The sequence below is a fragment of the Osmerus eperlanus genome, chromosome 21, assembly GCF_963692335.1.
Source record: "Osmerus eperlanus chromosome 21, fOsmEpe2.1, whole genome shotgun sequence".
Classification (NCBI taxonomy): Eukaryota; Metazoa; Chordata; class Actinopteri; order Osmeriformes; family Osmeridae; genus Osmerus; species Osmerus eperlanus.
In genome coordinates this window covers 7,123,589-7,141,813 of record NC_085038.1, presented here as the reverse complement: position 1 = coordinate 7,141,813, position 18,225 = coordinate 7,123,589, and the positions used below count along the sequence as shown (strand labels likewise).

Sequence of the window (18,225 nt, the reverse complement as noted above, 5' to 3'; positions counted from 1 at the left end):
GAGTGTGGACTACAGCGCACGCGCCCACTGCACACACAGAACGCGGGCCTCAAGCTGCGCAACTCATTCATGTTTTTTTCTTCGAGTGGCCTCATGGTTAACCAATAATTCATGACCTTTCAATCTTATAAGCCATAATGAAGTGTTTAAAATCACGAAACCGGTGTTAACGTGCCTTAAGTCACTCACTGAAAACGTCATTGAATTGTTACCTGAATTGTCTTGTGTAGTTGACCATGTTCATCTGTGACCCCTCTCTTTGTCATTGCAGAACACCGGGCAACACGCACTGGGGATTGGATGTTTTATACCCATAAAAAGCACCACAAGAAAATATTCTACTGAGGGGGAAATTGAAGAACCTTTAAGTCATGGAATTGTCAAAGTGCTTACAGTGCAGGTAGTACTATGGAATACCTACTGCAGTGGAGGCACTTCTAGCAATACCATGACAATGCTAACTTGTTGGTGTTTCTAATGGACATGTATTGGTGATTCAATATGAACTGGTACGTCTTTGTGCTAAGGTGCATCTAGTGCAGATAGTGAAGTAGACTAGCACCTACTGCCCTAAGTGCTCCTTCTGGCATAAGGGGCTGTGACTGGCACCAGATGAATATTGTATTGTATTGTATTTTTTTTTTTTTTTGCAGTTCTCTACTAGTTTTGCATAGTTGTACTACAAGAAAAATGAGTTGTGCAAATCTATGCAAAACTGATGGTGGTCTGCTTGCTCTCCAGCTGTCCTCAAAACTCTGGGGGTAAGGGGGTTGTACCTGATTTATCATCAAAATGCCTGTCATCACTTCACCACCCTGGACTGGCAGCGACCCGCATTTCCTAGCTCAACAAACCTGTCAACTAGTAAAAGTTTCAGCAGTGCTAAAGTGCTTATAGTGCAGGTAGTATTTTCCCCAATCTACTGCAATGTGAGCACTTGAAGTACTTCTAGCTGCTTTCCGCTGTCTTGTTTGGTGATAATCCACCACACCAAGCCTCTCCATAGCCTGGTCTCTGGTCAGTTTTGCTGGTTTGCATCCCGCTTTAACCAATGTTTGCTGTGCAAATCCATGCAAAACTGACCAGGAGGGCAACTTGCATCGGACATACAACTGTTATGGCCAGATCCTGTTCTGCGCAGGTTGGGAGGAGTAGCAATGCTGTGTACTTTTGGAGGTATTGCACTTGTCCCGGCCTGTGTAGGATTGAGGAAATTGAATCACCTGTTGACCATAGTGTCGTCAATATATTGTACTGAAATGTGTATTGTCCAGTGAATGCTTTAGTGACAAGAATTTGGAATGCAACATTAAATTGATCATAAATTCATCTGATATTTTGTGGAATGGATTAAAATAAAGTGGTCTCTTTAATAAAAACGTGTTTTGTTGATTCTATGATTAATTGCAGACTTGAAATGAGAACGTTTTGGTTGTTGGATCTTATGTTCTGTAGCTATATCTGCCAAGCTACTAGGACAGTCCTGTGACGAGTTCTGCCAGTGTTTAGCCTACGCTGTTGCCACCATCTTAGTGTATGGTGGGGTGAGTCTTTAGCAACTTAACAATACTATTGAATATTTTTAAGGGTTAACACTTCATGCAAGGATATAGGATGAATTCACATCTAGGCTGGACAAATTCTGATGTTCGGTTACTATTTGTCTTAGAAGTTTGAGTTGATGACTTGTCTTACACAAATTACAATTACTTGACAATGTCAACTTTTATTAAACGTTTATTAATACTATCCGCATGTAAAGATTGGTTGTTTAAGCAGGAGGCATTCTGGCTGTACGAGGCTACGGATGCGCCTGTCCACGAGATGGCTCTACAGTCAAGCTGTTTGTGCTACGGTTTCACCAGTAGTTGACAACTGCAGGTAGGCATGCTACAGTAGACATTGGTGTCCGCCCACTTCTTTGACAGCTCTTATTGCGCCAAGTTTTGGAGCACGCTTTCTTGAAGTTAGTTGCGGGTTCCACTAGTCAATATCACTGGAGGGCTAGTTTTATTCTAGAGGAGCGGTTCTGCTGTGGCTAAATGAAATGTGGAGCCGACTCACCTGACCGCTCGTAGTTAAGCCTACACAGTAGGATGTGTATTACCGTATAGATACAACTGGCATAACCTTCCTCTTAGAATCGAGGTTCTACAACATCTCACGCGAAAATGGGACTACACGAGCTCATTTGTTTCTTGTTTCTATTCTTTGCCTGCTACGTTGGATTAAGTTTGGAAAATCCGACAAACTGCGACGAAGTGCGTAAAGTTTTTCAACTGAGGCAAATTGGACCAGTGAAATCATTGCCGGAGAGTCCACGGACAGGTATGAAGCCTCCAACGTAATAGGCTATAGTGGTATTTTAGCCTACCGTAAATTGTGAAAATAGAACGTCATCTTCATGTGGTCGGAGAAAAATTAAACAATTACAGCAAATGCAATTTATCATCTTAACCTGGTGCTTAAGATGGATCTCAATGTAGTGTTTTTTGTTGTTGTAGTGTCTTATAAACTGCGGGTTATAAGTCATTGTCTGTGCGGGCTTCGCCTGACTGATCGTGGGACTCTTGAGTAAATCAATGTGGCACGGAAGGCTTTAGGACGCGTCTATAAAATTACCCTCAAATACGACTTCTAATCACTAACTCTAACAGGGCAATGCATTTGTTGTAATGGTTGGTTGCCTAGTATAAAGAACATGTGATGTAGTCTACTTGTGGTGTCACTTTAAACAGTAGATTTCTACCCTCGTATTGATCAAGGTAAAGGAATACCAAAAGGTTACATATCGAGGAAAAAATATATAGGCCTATGTGTCACTTAATATCAAATCACATTCTAAAGGCACGTGGACATGTTTGTGATGTTACAATACATTTATGTTCTGAATGTTCATACCTGTCTTCTCAGAATCACACAGAGCTATCGATTAATTAACACACTTGTGTGGATGGGTTTTGTGGGTGTCTGTTATACTCTTGTACCCCACCTTATGCATAAAGGGCAAGGCATTGCATTCGACCAGATAACATTAGCAGCCATAAAAGATAATATTTAACTTTGTGTACACAGCTGCCATTCGCCAGCAGGGATGTCCATCCACCTTTAGTTAGAGGTTGTTTAGGATATTGTTATGGCTCAGTGTCTCCGTTTAGAATACCCTGTGGTTTGAGGGGAAGAGAAACAAACATTTGTTGGCCTTTTCATGGACTGCAAAGCACTCCCTAAGTGGCTTGTCCAGGGATAAATGGTAGGTAATTATTATTGGTAATGTTAGGTAAACAGTAAGATTTAAACTTCATCTATTGCAGCTATGACATGCATTTTAAGATTCAGATTGGCAGTTTCTGATGTGCAATTTCATTCTCAGACACTACTACACTGTTGGTGTATTTCACAACATTTTCATTGAGGAAAGTTGTATTTTTGAATGTCTGGTTGACTGACTGTAAATCTGTCAGTGGGACATGACCAAAGATGCAACACTAAGAGAGATAAAAAGGATTGGTTTGGAAAGCAGAATGAACTCTATATAATAGGAAGCAGATCTGAGACAATGACAAATGGTGGACTGTATTGGTGAGCACATCTAAAGCTATAAAGACGACAGTCTTATAAGTTCCATAAAATACTGTAACAGGTCTTTTTGGGAGGCTTATTACATTTTGAAATAAAATAAAAATCTAATATACAGTATATGCATTGTTATGGCTCTGTGTCAGTCTTTTTAAGTCCTTTATACATTTTACCTAAGATATACAAGCACATGAAACTCTTCACTCTGAAACAGTGTTTCCTCAAATTGTTAAAACGAATGGTTAAAAGTGTGAAAAGCGTCTGTGATGTGTTTCCGACCATGTGAGGCAAAGGGCAGAGTGGAGCATTCTGTGAACCTAGTAGAGCCTCTCTTACGTGGAGAATAAAACACCACATGAACTTTGTGGGTTGCCTTCCACAAGCTGCTTTGTTTTTACCCCATTGCCCTTTAAGTACCACTCTGAGAAGACAGACATGGTCAGACTCTAAACCCCTGAGGAGCTCTTAAACCCAGAAATAACCCCCTGCGAGACCCTCTTCAGTGTCACACTTTGAAATCGGCATTTGTTCTTAATGATGTGGCAATCGGAACTAGGCACTGTGTGCGGTGGGGCAGTAAGTAGGGTGCACTGGTATGTCTAGTTTTGTGGAGATATTCTGGTATCATATAAGGTTTTGCTTGATTTCAACCCGTTGTCTCGGAATTTAGCCTGTGGCCTAGGATGAGGGTTACTTTGCCACAGTATTATTTAGTTAGTTAGCAGCAAAGTCAGTGGTCTGAGTGGCTCGTAAAATGTCTAACTTTAAATTACCTTTTTACCCAACACAGATGAGAGCTGCTGGACTCTAAGCAAAGCACATTTCAATTTGATTTGATCAATCTGGCCCCTTACTAGCGCCCCTGGAAAACTTCCTGAGAGAATCCAAGTATAATAGCAAATTGTCTAAAATTGCTGAGGAAATGATGCTGATACGTTATATTACAAATAAGAACTATCTCAGCCGTCATTCACCAGCTTGCTCAACAAACCAAAACACAAAGAAAGAAATTCAACCTGGCCTTGATTGATCCACTAAGGATCAAAACAGCATGATTCAGTGCATCATCCTCTACACAGTTTCTGTGGTCATAAAGGGAAAATACTTCCATGGAAACGTAGAAAAAAGCAGGACCTCAGGCATTTTCCTGCCTTTATCTAGATGGATTGGTATTTCTCCACACGTGCCATATCCTGCGCAAACCTCCAAACACTACGACATAGGCAGCTGTTAGCGTCTTTGGCAACAGTTCCCAACACCCTGCCCAAGCACGTCTGTGGAGATTTCTAGAGGCTTCTACCTCCCTTCAAGTTGTTTGGATTGTCCCCCTATGTGTGTCAATTGCTTCAACACGTAGAGGAAAGATGGAGACATCACTCCGTGAAGCGATAACGACTTTGGCTTGGATCTCCTCTCATATCTGCATTGCTTTTCACGTTCATGTTCCTCCGAACTTGTTAGAACTTGTGGACGTCCTCAGTGGGGGGACGGTGAGCACGTAGTCCAGCCTTATGAGCAGAAACAGAAGGGATACCTTTGTGTTCCTCATCAGATCCTTTGTTCCTTTCCAGATCCTTTTGTGTTCCTCTCCCGATCCTGAGGCGCAACTCTGCATTTTATTTATCAAGTATATACGTTTTCTAACTAGACAGAACTATACAGCTACTATTTCAATGAACTCACTTTACTATTTCAATGAAGTACGACATTTTTGGGGAAAATGGAAACAGGTTTTGTCACAAACAACTCAGAATTGGGAATAGGATATATTTGGCTTCTCATAGAGTAATAAATACTGAACAACTGTATTGTAAATTCCAGGTGTGGACCTTCAGGTGTGCATGTCCAAGAACCTAACATGCTGCACCAAGAAGATGGAGGAGCGCTATCAGGTGGCGGCCCGACGCGACATCCAGAACCTTCTCCAGACCTCCAGCTCCAGTTTGAAGTTCCTCATCTCCCGGAATGTGGCAGCTTTTCAAGGTGAGTGTTGTGTGTGTGTGTGTATATTATATCTGTGACTGTAAATTCGTACTGTATGTGTGTGTATGTGTTATTTGATTTTCGGTGTGTGAAGCCCTGGCACAAATCAAGCACAGCCAACAGAGCCAGCTCTGTCCTCTTCCTCCTCCCCCAGTCCTACGACGATACCCAGATCAGGAGATTAGATAGGTTGACTAGTAGAAGGAGACTCGAGAGGCCTTCGTGGGGAGGATGTCTACCAGGAAATGTAATGGGGCCACCTGAGATGAGACATTTTAGACCCTTTGCAGAAACAATCCAGGGGCTTGACCCATTAGGCTGTTAGATCAGAAACGTTGGGTGCTGCTTCTCAGTTGCCTGTATGTGGACTCCTCTGTAGTCCAAGTGGCCACCTTGGGGTTGGGGCTGAGGCTCACTCCCCAAATTCCTCATGAGCTTGACCCCGTTCCCCCAGGTCTCCGACTCCTCTCCATCTCTCATCTCCTTAATGGTGATTGACAGTTGTGTCGACAAACAGGCAGCGACATGCTTCTTGTCTCTCTGTCTGCTTATCCTGCTCAGTGTTTCAAATTGTATTCATTGCAATGAGACCAGCCTGTAATGGGCTTTAAAACACAACTTCTGACTTGCATGCACAGAGCCATATCATTAAGTCAATTCACTTTAATTATCTCTCTCTCTCCCTGCCTCTCCCTCGCTCTTTAAAGATACACTTACTTATGCATAAACACTGTTTATAGTTTCAGAAGAACCCAGTCAAATCTTTTAGTTGCTTTCAGATGTTGCAACATGTGAAAATGTATCTTAGTCCAGGACCTGCATATGGACTTCAGTGACAAAGTAGAGGCAAACTAACAGCAACTGTGCAAAAAGGTCATGTCCTTATAGCTAAGGTTGTTAGGAGCTATTGTAACTTGGGCAACAGCCGTTCTCTAAGACATGCATGTGTAGTGACCTCTAACCCTTCACTGAAATGCCAATCATGGGTTCTTTCCAATAAGTTTCGCAATCAAAGTGTCCTTTTCTTAAGCCTGTCATATGAGGCTACAGAGTGTAAGAAATGGTTTGGTGCTTTCCCTCTTTCTCATGCAGTGTGTGCTGTGTGTGTAATGTGTGTGCTGTGTGTGTGTGTGTGTGTGTGTGAGACAGAGCCGTGTGGCTCTGTTTCAGCTGTTGACTGCTGTGCTCTGTCAACTGGGTGCAATATGACATGGAGATACTGAGGGAGGCACCAGGTCTGCAGAGTCCAGCTAGCAGTTACATAAACCTGACCTGTCTGTCTCTACCAGAGAGGAAAGTGAACTGGACACCCACACTTTGGAAGGGGAAGTGAAAGCTGCAAAGCTTTCTCTAAAATTAGTAGAAGTGAACAGGCACCAGGTAGAAGTGAAACCAGGATGATGTAGAATATGTCGCCTTAAGGGTGGTTCTGTAATTCCTTTGCTTTTCAATGGAAATTCTTAATTGAAGAGGAATTCTAGTATAGCAGGACGCTCGGTCTACATCCTGACTCTGTGGTGAACTTAAACAGGCTCTCAGGCTAAACGATCTCTGATTGGGAGTATCAGTATCCTGATGACATTCCTGTGTCCCAGAAGGATATCGTAACTGTTGGCCTTCGTCTTCTCTCCTAATCAGATCTGGCAGACGTTTGTTCTCGTCTTTTTTAAGCCTCCTGTTCTAATCTAGGACGTCAGAGCACATTTCTCAGTCGTCCCACCGTCTGACTCGGAGCCGACCCCCGTTCGGCGTTCGACTCCGGCCCTGCGGGGTGCTGGGATGTTGCGGGTCGGTTGCCATGGATGGAAGACAAACCTGAGCGAGGGCAGAGAGAACTCCCCCGGAGCACCTCTCAGCAGGCAGCATATTTGTGCATTGTGCCAGGACGATGCGGAGGGGCTTTACAACCTGAGATGAAAGACAAACACACACTCAGGGGACCCGCTTTCTAATGGAACTCCCGAAATAAGAAGCCAAAAAAGAAGGTTAAAACCAAAAAGGCCAACTGCTTTACAATATTCCACTCCCCCCCCCCCTTCTTTTTTTGTTGTTGCCGTTTTTTCACGACTGCTGCCTAGATATCTGTTGACTGAGGAATTACATCAAAGTCCCTCAGGTTGAGCGTGGGATGAGATTTTGATATGTTGGGGTAGAGCAGTGAGACGTGAAAGCAACATGTGGTGGTAAACATCGACCACAGACATTTTTGGAGCCCCAATAACACCACCCATTCAACAGTTTTACCAGCAGATAAGCACCCAGCGTGATAGCAGCTGTTCTTCTTTAATGCATTATGCATCAAGTCTTTCGAGATTTGTGCTTTTGTAAAGCTTTACTACAACTGCACTGAGTAGCGTTTTACAGGCTGCTTTTATTCGCCAGTGTCTCCTGAGTGTTTGAGATTGTGGTCTGTCTCGCCTGTTGACGTCTTCTAAAGTCTCCTTCTCGCTCTCTCGCTCTCTCTCTCTCTCTCTCTCTCTCTCTCTCTCTCTCTCTCTCTCTCTCTCTCTCTCTCTCTCTCTCTCTCTCTCTCTCTCTCTCTCTCTCTCTCTCTCTCGCTCTCTCTCTCTTTTAGTCCGTCGCTCTGGAGCACTTGAAGGGGCGCTGAATCACCCACCGGCTCCAGCTGTATCAAATAAAGAGGCCTAATTGAAGGGCTTGCACGTAACAAATGGCCACATTAGCCTGCCCCCTTTTCAACTCGAGTTTCTTCCCTGCCTGTCGCGTTAGCGCACAACACGGTGTACATGCTCGCCTGTTGTCAAAATTAGAGTGCAGCCCAGCGATTGTTAACAGCCTACCCCCGTAAAGCCGACTGTTCTCCACCCTTTGCCCCCACCTCTCTCTCTCTCGCCTTGTTTTGTTCTTTCTCTCCTCCTTGCATCTATTCCTGCACGCTACAGGGCCATGCACGCATCACCTGCCACTCTCAGGCTCAAGAAGATTCCCAGCCGACCTAAAACCCCTGTCCCTTTTCTAATGTTGGGATGTAGTTACTGTGTGTATGTTACTTGAGAGAACTGCTAAATGAATGAAATGGCATGCAAAATATCATGGTCGGCCAGCAGTTGATTTCTCAAGAGATTTTTATTCCTTATCGCCACATGCTTGGGTTTGGAATTTGGGCTGATACTGGTCCTCCTCCCCTCCCTCAAGAGCATGGCATGAGAATTTAAATAAGAAAAACTTAAGGCATCCCTCTCCATTAGACAAGAGGGATAAAGGAACAATTGTCCCTCATTAATTCAACGTCAATGAACACTCCCTAGTTGATAAAAGGCACGTTATATGCATGACTTGTATTTCTTTCATGTCCCCACTTGACCAACGTAACAATTTCTTTGTCCCACCCTTTGGATTTAGGAATCCTCTGTGCCACAGTTTTCTGTCCCTCCGTGCTTTCCATACATATGTTTCCACACTTGATATTCGACCTATCACAGATGGACGACTTGACTAATTGCTGAGGCTCTATAAAAGTGTCAATGTCAGAGGACAATGCCATGTGGGTGGTATGGTGTCTCTCTCTGCCTTCTTTCTTCGACTTCTTCCTCTTCCTCTTTCCTTTCCTTTCCTCTTCTCTCTCTCTCTCTCTCTCTCTCTCTCTCTCTCTCTCTCTCTCTCTCTCTCTCTCTCTCTCTCTCTCTCTCTCTCTCTCTCTCTCTCTCTCTCTCTCTCTCTCTCTCTCTCTCTCTCCCTCTCTCTTGACGTGGCTCTGCAATCCAGGGTGTTCAGACCACAGATTTACATTCCCAGCATAGGACCTCGATGGAGGATGTGGTTGGAAGTCTCAATTAACTGTATGTAGCAACAGTGAAGTACTTGAATGGCTCCTGGGTGATTCTTTCTCATGACTGATGAGACCACACAAAAGCCAGATGATTCTCATTGTGATGACTGGAACTGGGTACATTTTGTTAGATTTATTCCACATGTGTACTTTTGTCGACTCATGTGGCTTCATCCTATGTTTATGCATAAAGCTATTCCCCCCTGGTTATATCATGCAGTCATGTATCTATCAAAGTTGCCTTGCAGCATGAAGGTCCTGGGTATTATCTTCCAGGCCTTTCTGCATGGAGTTTGCAAGTTCTCCCCGCTTACATGGATTCCCTCCGCAAAGAACCCCAATAACAAAAAATGCAGAACAGATCGCTCTCCTGCCCATGTCCCTGGTCAGGACATGTGGCGAGCACTTGGACTTGGCCCTCGGACACTGCTGTGGCTGCCCACTACTCCTGGTGGCCCTGGGAGGAGGGACAGCATGAGGAGGGGACAAAACACATTTCTCCAGTGGTCACCCTGGCATGTGTGTGTGTGTGTTTGTGTGTGTTACATCGCTCCATGCACGTGTTTGTGTTTGTTCACATTTTTTGAGATGATTAAAGGATTGTTCTTTTCTTCCCTTCTTCTTGTGTTCTTGTTGTCATTAGCAAGAGCTAACCTCATGTAGCCTTGTGCTATTCATTAGGCTTCCATTAAGCCTACAAAGAGCCCTGTTAACTTGCTAGCCTGATTCCGTAGGTGAAGTATTTAATGTGACATAGTTCGTGTTTGTGGACATCTGCTTGAGAGTGCACATAGGTAATGACTGGGGGGCATTTCAACACAGTCCACTTAGGTGTGGATCTGAAGGGGATGGAAACAGAATGCGCTAGTCATCCATCCTGTGTGCCTGCTTGGCTCTAATTGGAGCGTTATGTTTTGCGAGGACCATCAGTTGACTAATGAATGCAGGATGTCAGAATCTGGTCATCCAGGTTGGGCACTAAAGAGGAAAGCCACAGGTAGGGGAATTAGCTCTGAGATTGGTACAATTTTCCCAGGTTATTTGGATGTACCTTTACACCCCCCCCCCCCTACTCCTCCCCATCTCCATGTTAAATGGAATTGTGTTGCTGCACTAGTGCAGTCTTGGAATATTATTCCATTGCCAGTGTCTTCGATAAAAACATAAAATATTTGTCAATACTTCACACTCCTGAGAGAGCTGCTGTTTGTCCTTGAATTTATTTTAAAGCATGGACACGGCCTTCTCCAGTGTCTTTTAAAATATTTGCTTTCTAAAATTTGGATTTTTCCCATTTGCATCTAAAATGAAATAACTCTTTTCTTTCAGTCACGATCAATCAATCTTTTCAGTAGAGACAGTTACCGCTCTTTTCCCTCAAACCATAAAGAATAGGTCTGGATGAAGGTCAGAAAAGCCCCCTCTTTTTGACATGAGGAAGAGATCCTTAACCCAGACGATTTGGTCCCCTCGATCGCTGTGGTGCTGCTGCTGTCAGGATCCTTCTGCTCTTCCACACACGTTACGTACAAATATTTCACACACGGGCTAACGTCAAGTTCATCAGAGGACGGGTCTGAAAAGGCCCTGGATGAAAAAGAAATATGGGAGAGAGGGGGTTGGAAAAAGAGACCAAGACGTAAAGAATACTTTAAAAACATTTTTTACTAAAGACAAAATCAGTCTGTCTGCCTTTTCTAAATATACAATGTGAACAGGAGCTGTAGTATAGTCATTCTAACTATGCCATTCTGATCTGGGCCCAAAGACAAAACAAAAGCAGGAATGCTAAGTGTCACTGTTTGCTTATTTCAGCTCGCCCGACCCTGCAATTATGCAAACATTTCAGAAAATATGCACACTGTAGGAAAATGTAGCCAATCTGAACTCTTTCTGAAGGTTATGCATGTTAAGGTTATATGAGCCTCATTTTAATAGCTGCCAACGTGTTTTATTTGTATTTAATTGGTTGCTCCAGTAGTTGTGTGAGTGACTCATCGGTGATGTGGTTGGTTAGTACAGTAGCATGATGTTCTCTTCCAGTAAAAGTGACTATATCTGTCACATTTTGGCTGCTCGCCGTGGTCGGGGAATAAAAAGTTGTGGATGGGACTCTTTTCTTGTCTCTCCCCTTTTAGAAAAGTATCTTCTGCTGTAGGTTACTTTTCAAGTCTGGCTTTTTCTTTTGATAGTTTTCCTTATTATCTTCTTTTTGGTGTGTTGATGTCAGTTTGGGGGTGTCAGCTGAAAGCAGGGTTAGGGTTATGGTTGGTGTGAGATAACACCCACAAAGTAACTGCTTTATCACGGTTTAACCAGCATGTTTAAACAGCTTCAAAACAGGTTGACTCTGACTCACTTGTCGCTTAAAGCCTGTTATTTAGTGTGTCACATGGATAAACAACCTCAGTATATATTTTTACCTTAGGTATTTAGGGTTGGTTAGTGACAGATCCCATCTTCCCCCTTTTATAAAGCCCCCCCTCCCCTTACATGAGCCCATTTAGCATGTTCTCACCAGCACCACTCCACCGTAGCATTACTTCATTCAGCAAAGTGGGCGATGGAGATGCCTGATGTGCGCAACTCTCTTTGTGAGCGCTGAAAATCCACCAGAGCTTTTTGTTGCTCTTGAACATGAACAAGTAGCACAACGCCTGTAGGGTTTCAGAGATGTAATGGGCACTTTGGTGCTAAACTGAATATCGAAATGTTGCTCCTTTCTCTTTGTACTTTGCCCTTTGACCTGTTTCGATGGAACAGAGTGGTGCTGGTTGGCTGAAGCACCTTGTGCGCACGGTAAATTACACCATTTATTGTAAGTGTGCAATTGATGTAGCCTCATCAAAGCAATTAAGAGTTGTGTTTTAACAAAAGTCTTATTTGCGTATTCAATATTTCGCCAACGCTTGCTCAAAAACCACAAACTTAATATAATGATTTCAAGGGGAATTATGCAAATGTGTCAATTAATCAATGGCAAACAATATGAGATCTGCCTGTCTCCAGGATAAGTTGGGTAAATACTGATCAAAGTTCTGATGACCACACAAACTTTCATACAAACCATTTCTGAAGCCTCTCTCCCTCTCTCTCTCTCTCTCTCTCTCTCTCTCTCTCTCTCTCTCTCTCTCTCTCTCTCTCTTTCTCTCTCTCTCTCTCTCTCTCTCTGTTCCTTTGTGTAAACTCAGGATCTTTCATTTGGCTGCTGCTCTTTGTCCCTCCGGTCTGTGGCAGTGCCTCCTCCTTTGTTGTGGCCTCTTACAAGAGGTGTGTGTGTGTGTGTGTTTCGGACTCCTCGAGATTTCCCACAGAATTGGTCTTGGCTTTGTGATTCATGGCTGAACAGTTGATCCAGGGGAGGACATGGAGAGAAAGAGAGAGAGAGAACGAGAGAGATGGAGAGAAAGTTGGGAGGCAGCCAGACTCTTTTGAAAGTCTCTCTACAGCCTTTGAAGTGTCAGAGGATGAGGATTTAGAGAGAAGTAGGATTATTCAGAGTCAATACCCTTCTGAAATAGATGCAACATTCTGTCCCCAAATCCCTTTCTGACAGACATTTGACTTTCTATCCAAATGAAAACTAAAACACCACTATTCATTCTTTATTTACATACATATGAGAACAAAACTCTTTTAACAAAGATAATTAGATAACATTCCAAGTTTACAGGACAAAGGATATGTTAAAATTACCATGGCCTCCGAAATGTAATTACATTGTAATATTTTTCTTTCAGAGTAGCTGGTGGTCATGGCACCACTTGGCACAGTGTGTGTGTTTGTGTCTGTGTGTGTGTAAGTGTGTGTGTGAGTAGGTGTGTGTAAGTGTGTGCGTGTGTAGGTGTGTGTGAGTAGGTGTGTGTGTGTGTGTGTGTGAGTAGGTGTGGGTGTGTGTGTAGGTGTGTGTGTGTGTGTTTAGGTGTGTGTGTGTGCGGGGGTAGGTAGGTGTGTGTGTGTGTGTAGGTGTGTGTGTGTAGGTGCAGATGGCTCTTGAAGTTCTGTTCACACAGTCATGTCAACACAGGAGCTGTCTTTAGCCTTGTGTGCCACTTTGACATGACTGTGGGTAGCAGTGTGTGTATGGTTCAGACCACAGGAGTAAGAAGCACACACACACACACACACACACACACACTCATAATCCACCCATTCACCCACTACATTTGAGTCAGAGATTAGACCTAAAAATACACCCACTTGTCAGCACTTTACATTGTTTGTCTCCAGAGTGTACGTTTGAAATGGAGATTCATGGCCTCAAGCTACTGACTTCAGGCCAGCCTGGATACTAGATTGGATTGTGCACCTTCTAAACTGCAACTCTGCTGTGAGGACCATTTTACCGTCCTCCCTCCTCAGAACCCTACATCATATTCAGCCGGGTGGAGAGAACTGCCGTTTGTTAAGTGTGGGAATATGTAAGGCCTGAGTAAGTGGATAACACTGTTATCATCACACACTGGGTCACAACTCAAGTCACAGCAGACCTGGGGCAAATACTATGTTGCTGATGTCGTCAAAAACACAAAAACAAAATCCTACAGACAGTATCTCCCATGGGAAAAAAATATTTGTTACTTATAAAGTATAAGTACAAACATTGAACACTTCCAGTTGTGTACAAAAAGATTTTTTTTTAATGACAATATATGAAACTCATTTAATACATTTAAATTAATGTTAAGTATTTTATTATTTAGTATTCTTCCCCGTGGGCTGCCAGAACGGAGGACAGAGGTTCCCAGTAATACCAATCTTATGAGAGCACAGCCCAACATGCATTCACTGGCACACACACATCTTCATGAAACTGGAGAGTTTGTTTTAAAAAATAGTTTTTCAGTGATCTCTTTAAATAATAGAAAACTCTCCTGGATAGTTTTGCGGGGGTCGTGGGGGGGGGGGTCCAACTTTTTGGTGGAGGATTAAGGAGGAAACACAGTCCATTTAGTAATACATTTTCTGTCATTGTATAACCCTGTCAGAGAGGCTACTGGGGTATTTCCTAAGTTATGAAGGAGTCAGTGGGGATTATGGTCTAGCCAGTGGAGCACTGAACATCCACTAACACCATGTCCACTGTCTCCCTCTCCCTACCTCAGTTTCCTCCCCCTCCCCTCTTCTTTTCCACTCAACCCCCCGGCTGGAGAGAGGGCTACATGGCAGATATAATGACATAATTGCCCTTCTATATCGTTAGAGCATCCGGTTAGAGTGACAGGCGGATATGATTGGCCAATTACTGCGAGGCCACCGGTTTCTTATAGGCTGTCCTGTGTTGATTTGCTGATTGATGGGCTGAAACGGAATAGTTGTTTTTGGGGGTTTGTGTGGGGGATCTGGCTCTGAAAAGCTCTACTCTGTGTCGAGGGGCTGCGTTTCAAATCTTTCAGTCATGTGATTTGAACTTTTCACGTAAACTCACTTAACAAAGATTTACAGCTCAGGAGACAATTAGACTCTAACAGGACACCAAGTTTTATTCAAAAGTTTGATATCGAGTTTTATTGACCACTTACCTACGGAAATGTCCTCCCCTTAATCGCCACTAAAGAATACTGGACATCAGAGTCGAATGGACTCAACAATAAGGTAATCACTGCTAATTTTCTCAAATGTATTCAATAACTGCAGGTAATATTCATCTGAGCAGCCTTTCAGTCCAGCCTACCTGAGGCTCTCTCCCCTCAGTAGTGGCTAGTCCCCCTGGGAGGCTGGAGGAGAGCCCTCGGCAGCCTCACACAGAGCTGCCTTTGAAACCCAATGAAAGGTTTATTATGACCGTTATTATTTCACTTCTGCTCTTAAAACTGTGGAAGGTCTGTATCGTTCCCTGAAGCTTCTGGCACGCAGGGGACGCGTGTCGGCTCGGAGCCGCTCACTCGCCAACGCACGCCAGGAGAGGCACGCACGTACACTGGGGCTCCCATGCACACGCACACACACACACATCTCCCCCCTCACCCTCCACACACACACACATCTCCCCCCCCCCCACCCTCCACACACACACACACACACACACACACACACACACACACACACACACACACACACACGCAAACATGCACGCTCCCTCTCCTTAGTAATACTTGTGTTCCACTTTGTTGAGCTTCTCTTCCTCAACAGCATATTAAAGGCCGACTTCCCTGCTCTGCCCCCAGACCTTTGAAGGGGAGCGGACTACAGCGGCTCCTCAAATATTGATTTTGTAACCTCCAGGGGAGCGGAGATGGAAGGGGGAGGGCGAAGGGTGAGAGAGGGATGGAGGAAGAGAGAGAGAAGCGAGAGAGAGAACGAGAAAGGGAGACAATAAGAGAGGAAACCAGACAAGAATATGTCCCTCCTGGCTGCGTCGAGTCTAGGCTGGTTTCTGCTCAGGGTCTCCAGGTCTCTGGTCTAATGTTCTATTCCCTCCATGTTCTATTCTTTGTCCACATGGCTGTTTGGAATAGCTACACTGAGTGGCCCATTGCCTCTCTGCCCTTAGTGTTGAATAAGACATCATTCCAAGGATAGCATGTGACTAGCCTACTTGTGAGGGGGGGGGGCAACAACAGAACCACAAGTCATGTTCCTCAGCGGTGTGTGTGTGTGGGGAGGGGGGGGTAGGTAGGAGGGAGTCGGAGAACTGGAACGTGTTTTGTTTGTTTGTTGTTCGGCAGGAAGCACTCCCAGATAAGGGCAGAGAGGTTGTCTGAGTTTGTCCAGAGACCTTCGATAGATACCAAGCTCCTTGTCTGGGCACGGCGAGAGAGGAGACACACTCCTGTAATCAGTGTTCCGCTCCGCTCCTCTCCGCTCTCCTCCTCCCTCAGAGTGGAGTGCATTACCGTTTGTATAATTGAAGGTCGGAACTGCGGCCTGTCAGTCGGAACACTGTCTGAAAGCTGTCGTCTGTAGCCGAATTTGGTCTACGGCGACTCTTTGAAGTGACCTCAATGACGGCATGTGACCTCGCGTAAACTTTGGGAAGGCAGTCAAAGTACAAGCTGTGCAATGTGTCCGAGCACGTCCAGCAGAGTGTGTGTGCCCAAGGTCAGGGTTGAGGTGAACCATGACTGTTTCTGTTAGAGGAGCCGGTCTGCTCTCTCTATCTCAGCTGAGACTGGTCTCCTTGATCCTACTTAACGGAAGGCATTAGTACCAAAATCAACGCCACTCGCTACTGTGTGTAACTCCCCCGCCCCCTTCCTGCACCCCCCCCCCCCCCCTGCCCCCTCCCCCCGGCCCGCCGTCAAACTTGAGCCAGGACACACTCCCACAACACCTCAGCGCAGCTGACTGTGTTTGCCGCTCGGAAACAATGCCTCCTTTATTGAAACCGAGGACCCCTGATCCCGCCGTCCCCCACCACCCAGACAGTGTTTTTTTTCTCCCCCCGAGCACTACAGGTCAGAGGCTGCTGCTCCCTGGTGTCCCTGGTCCTGTTCTCGGCGTGTGGAGAGGGGGGAAAGGCCGGTAAACACCACACACGGTCTGACTAGTACAGAGCGAGAAGGGTCGCGCGCGCACACACACACACACACACACTTTGGCCAAGCCTCTACCCCTCCCCCCTCCCCCGCCCACTCCCCGATTTCTACCCCTTAAGCCTGTGAGTTTACTCTACAGATCACAGGAGACAGGTATACTGAGCCCACTCATTCACAGGGACTTCACTCCATCAGCCCTCCTCCAGTCAGGACGGACGGACTGGGGGGGGGGGGGGCAAAGAAAAGCAAAGAAGCTTTCATTCTAGTTACACCTCAGTCTTGCGCTAACTTAGGGCTGTCTGCCAGTCAGTGTTTGAGTGTGTTTTTGTGGGCCCCTTTTAGACATATGCTTCGTTGTTCTCTTCTCTGTCATTTTTTGGTTGTTGCTTGATCTCTCTGGTTTTTAGATTAAATCTCTTCTCCAAATGGCCAGTTGGTCTGTCTCCAGTGGTAGCTCTCCTGCCAGGCATGGAGGGCATTAGTAAACGGACCTCCAGCCCCAGTCAGCTGGAACTCTGCTGCCAGACTGTGTGTTGTGTTTGGATCGGGCCGGACCGCACTGCTGGGGCCGTGCGATAATGAAGCTGTTTTCCGTCCATCGTCTTTGCTTTTTCCTTTTCTGTCTCTCGGCCTTCCTTCCTTTCTCTCTCTTCCACCCTTTCTCCCTCGCTTCGTTTTGGTCTTTCTCTCGCTGCCTGTCTCTCTACCTCTCACCGTCCTTCTCTCTCCTTCCTCATCCTTCCTTCCTTCCTTCCCTCTCTCTCTCTTTCTCTACCTCTCCAAAACTAATAAGGTGCGCTGCCTGACAAATACTTCTGCTGTTGTACAACCTCCTTCTGAGATTACCAAATATGTGAACTAGGCTCTGCCTGTTGCTTTTAAATCCTTTGATATGGAATACATTTGGAAAGTTTCAAAATGATATCCCCCTTGGAACCATCATAAGCAGTAGCTAGTTAGAACAATGTCATGTTTCGAATATCAGTGTCAACATATTTTGGCATTAGGGCTGAATTGTGTAAAGTATTTTGCAAGTTAGTATGGACGTTATCCTCTCCACTTATCCTGTGATTTACTGAACTGAAAGAGGGATTTAATGTCCACACTGTCCCCCTATATACAGACGAGTCAGCACATAGCCTCATGTGTGTTAATGATAGACTTGATGGAAGTAAATCTCCTTATTGCATCCAAACAAGCTGATGCTGACTGTTTTCCCCTGCGGTCTGTAGCTTGTGACACAGACAGGCCTGTTAAGCTAACTCAATCAGACTTCTCAGCTCCAGTTTTGGGCTAAAGTTAAACAGCCTCCATTTTAAGTACATCATTAAGATGTGATTACGCTCTCCCAAAGCCTGTTTCATAGAATAGCCGGACAACAAAACATGTTACAAG

At 44.9% G+C, this 18,225-nt stretch overlaps 1 protein-coding gene across 1 annotated transcript in view; it reads left to right on the top strand.

Moving 5' to 3' along the window:
- The first annotated feature begins 1,935 nt into the window (after window positions 1-1,935).
- Window positions 1,936-18,225, top strand: part of gpc5a (glypican 5a) — a 70,559-nt gene continuing 54,269 nt past the window's right edge. Inside the window, exons 1-2 of the mRNA XM_062447262.1 lie at window positions 1,936-2,328; window positions 5,401-5,562. Coding sequence (XP_062303246.1) covers window positions 2,172-2,328; window positions 5,401-5,562 — 319 coding nt within the window. The 5' untranslated portion in view covers window positions 1,936-2,171. The remainder of the gene's footprint in view (window positions 2,329-5,400; window positions 5,563-18,225) is intronic.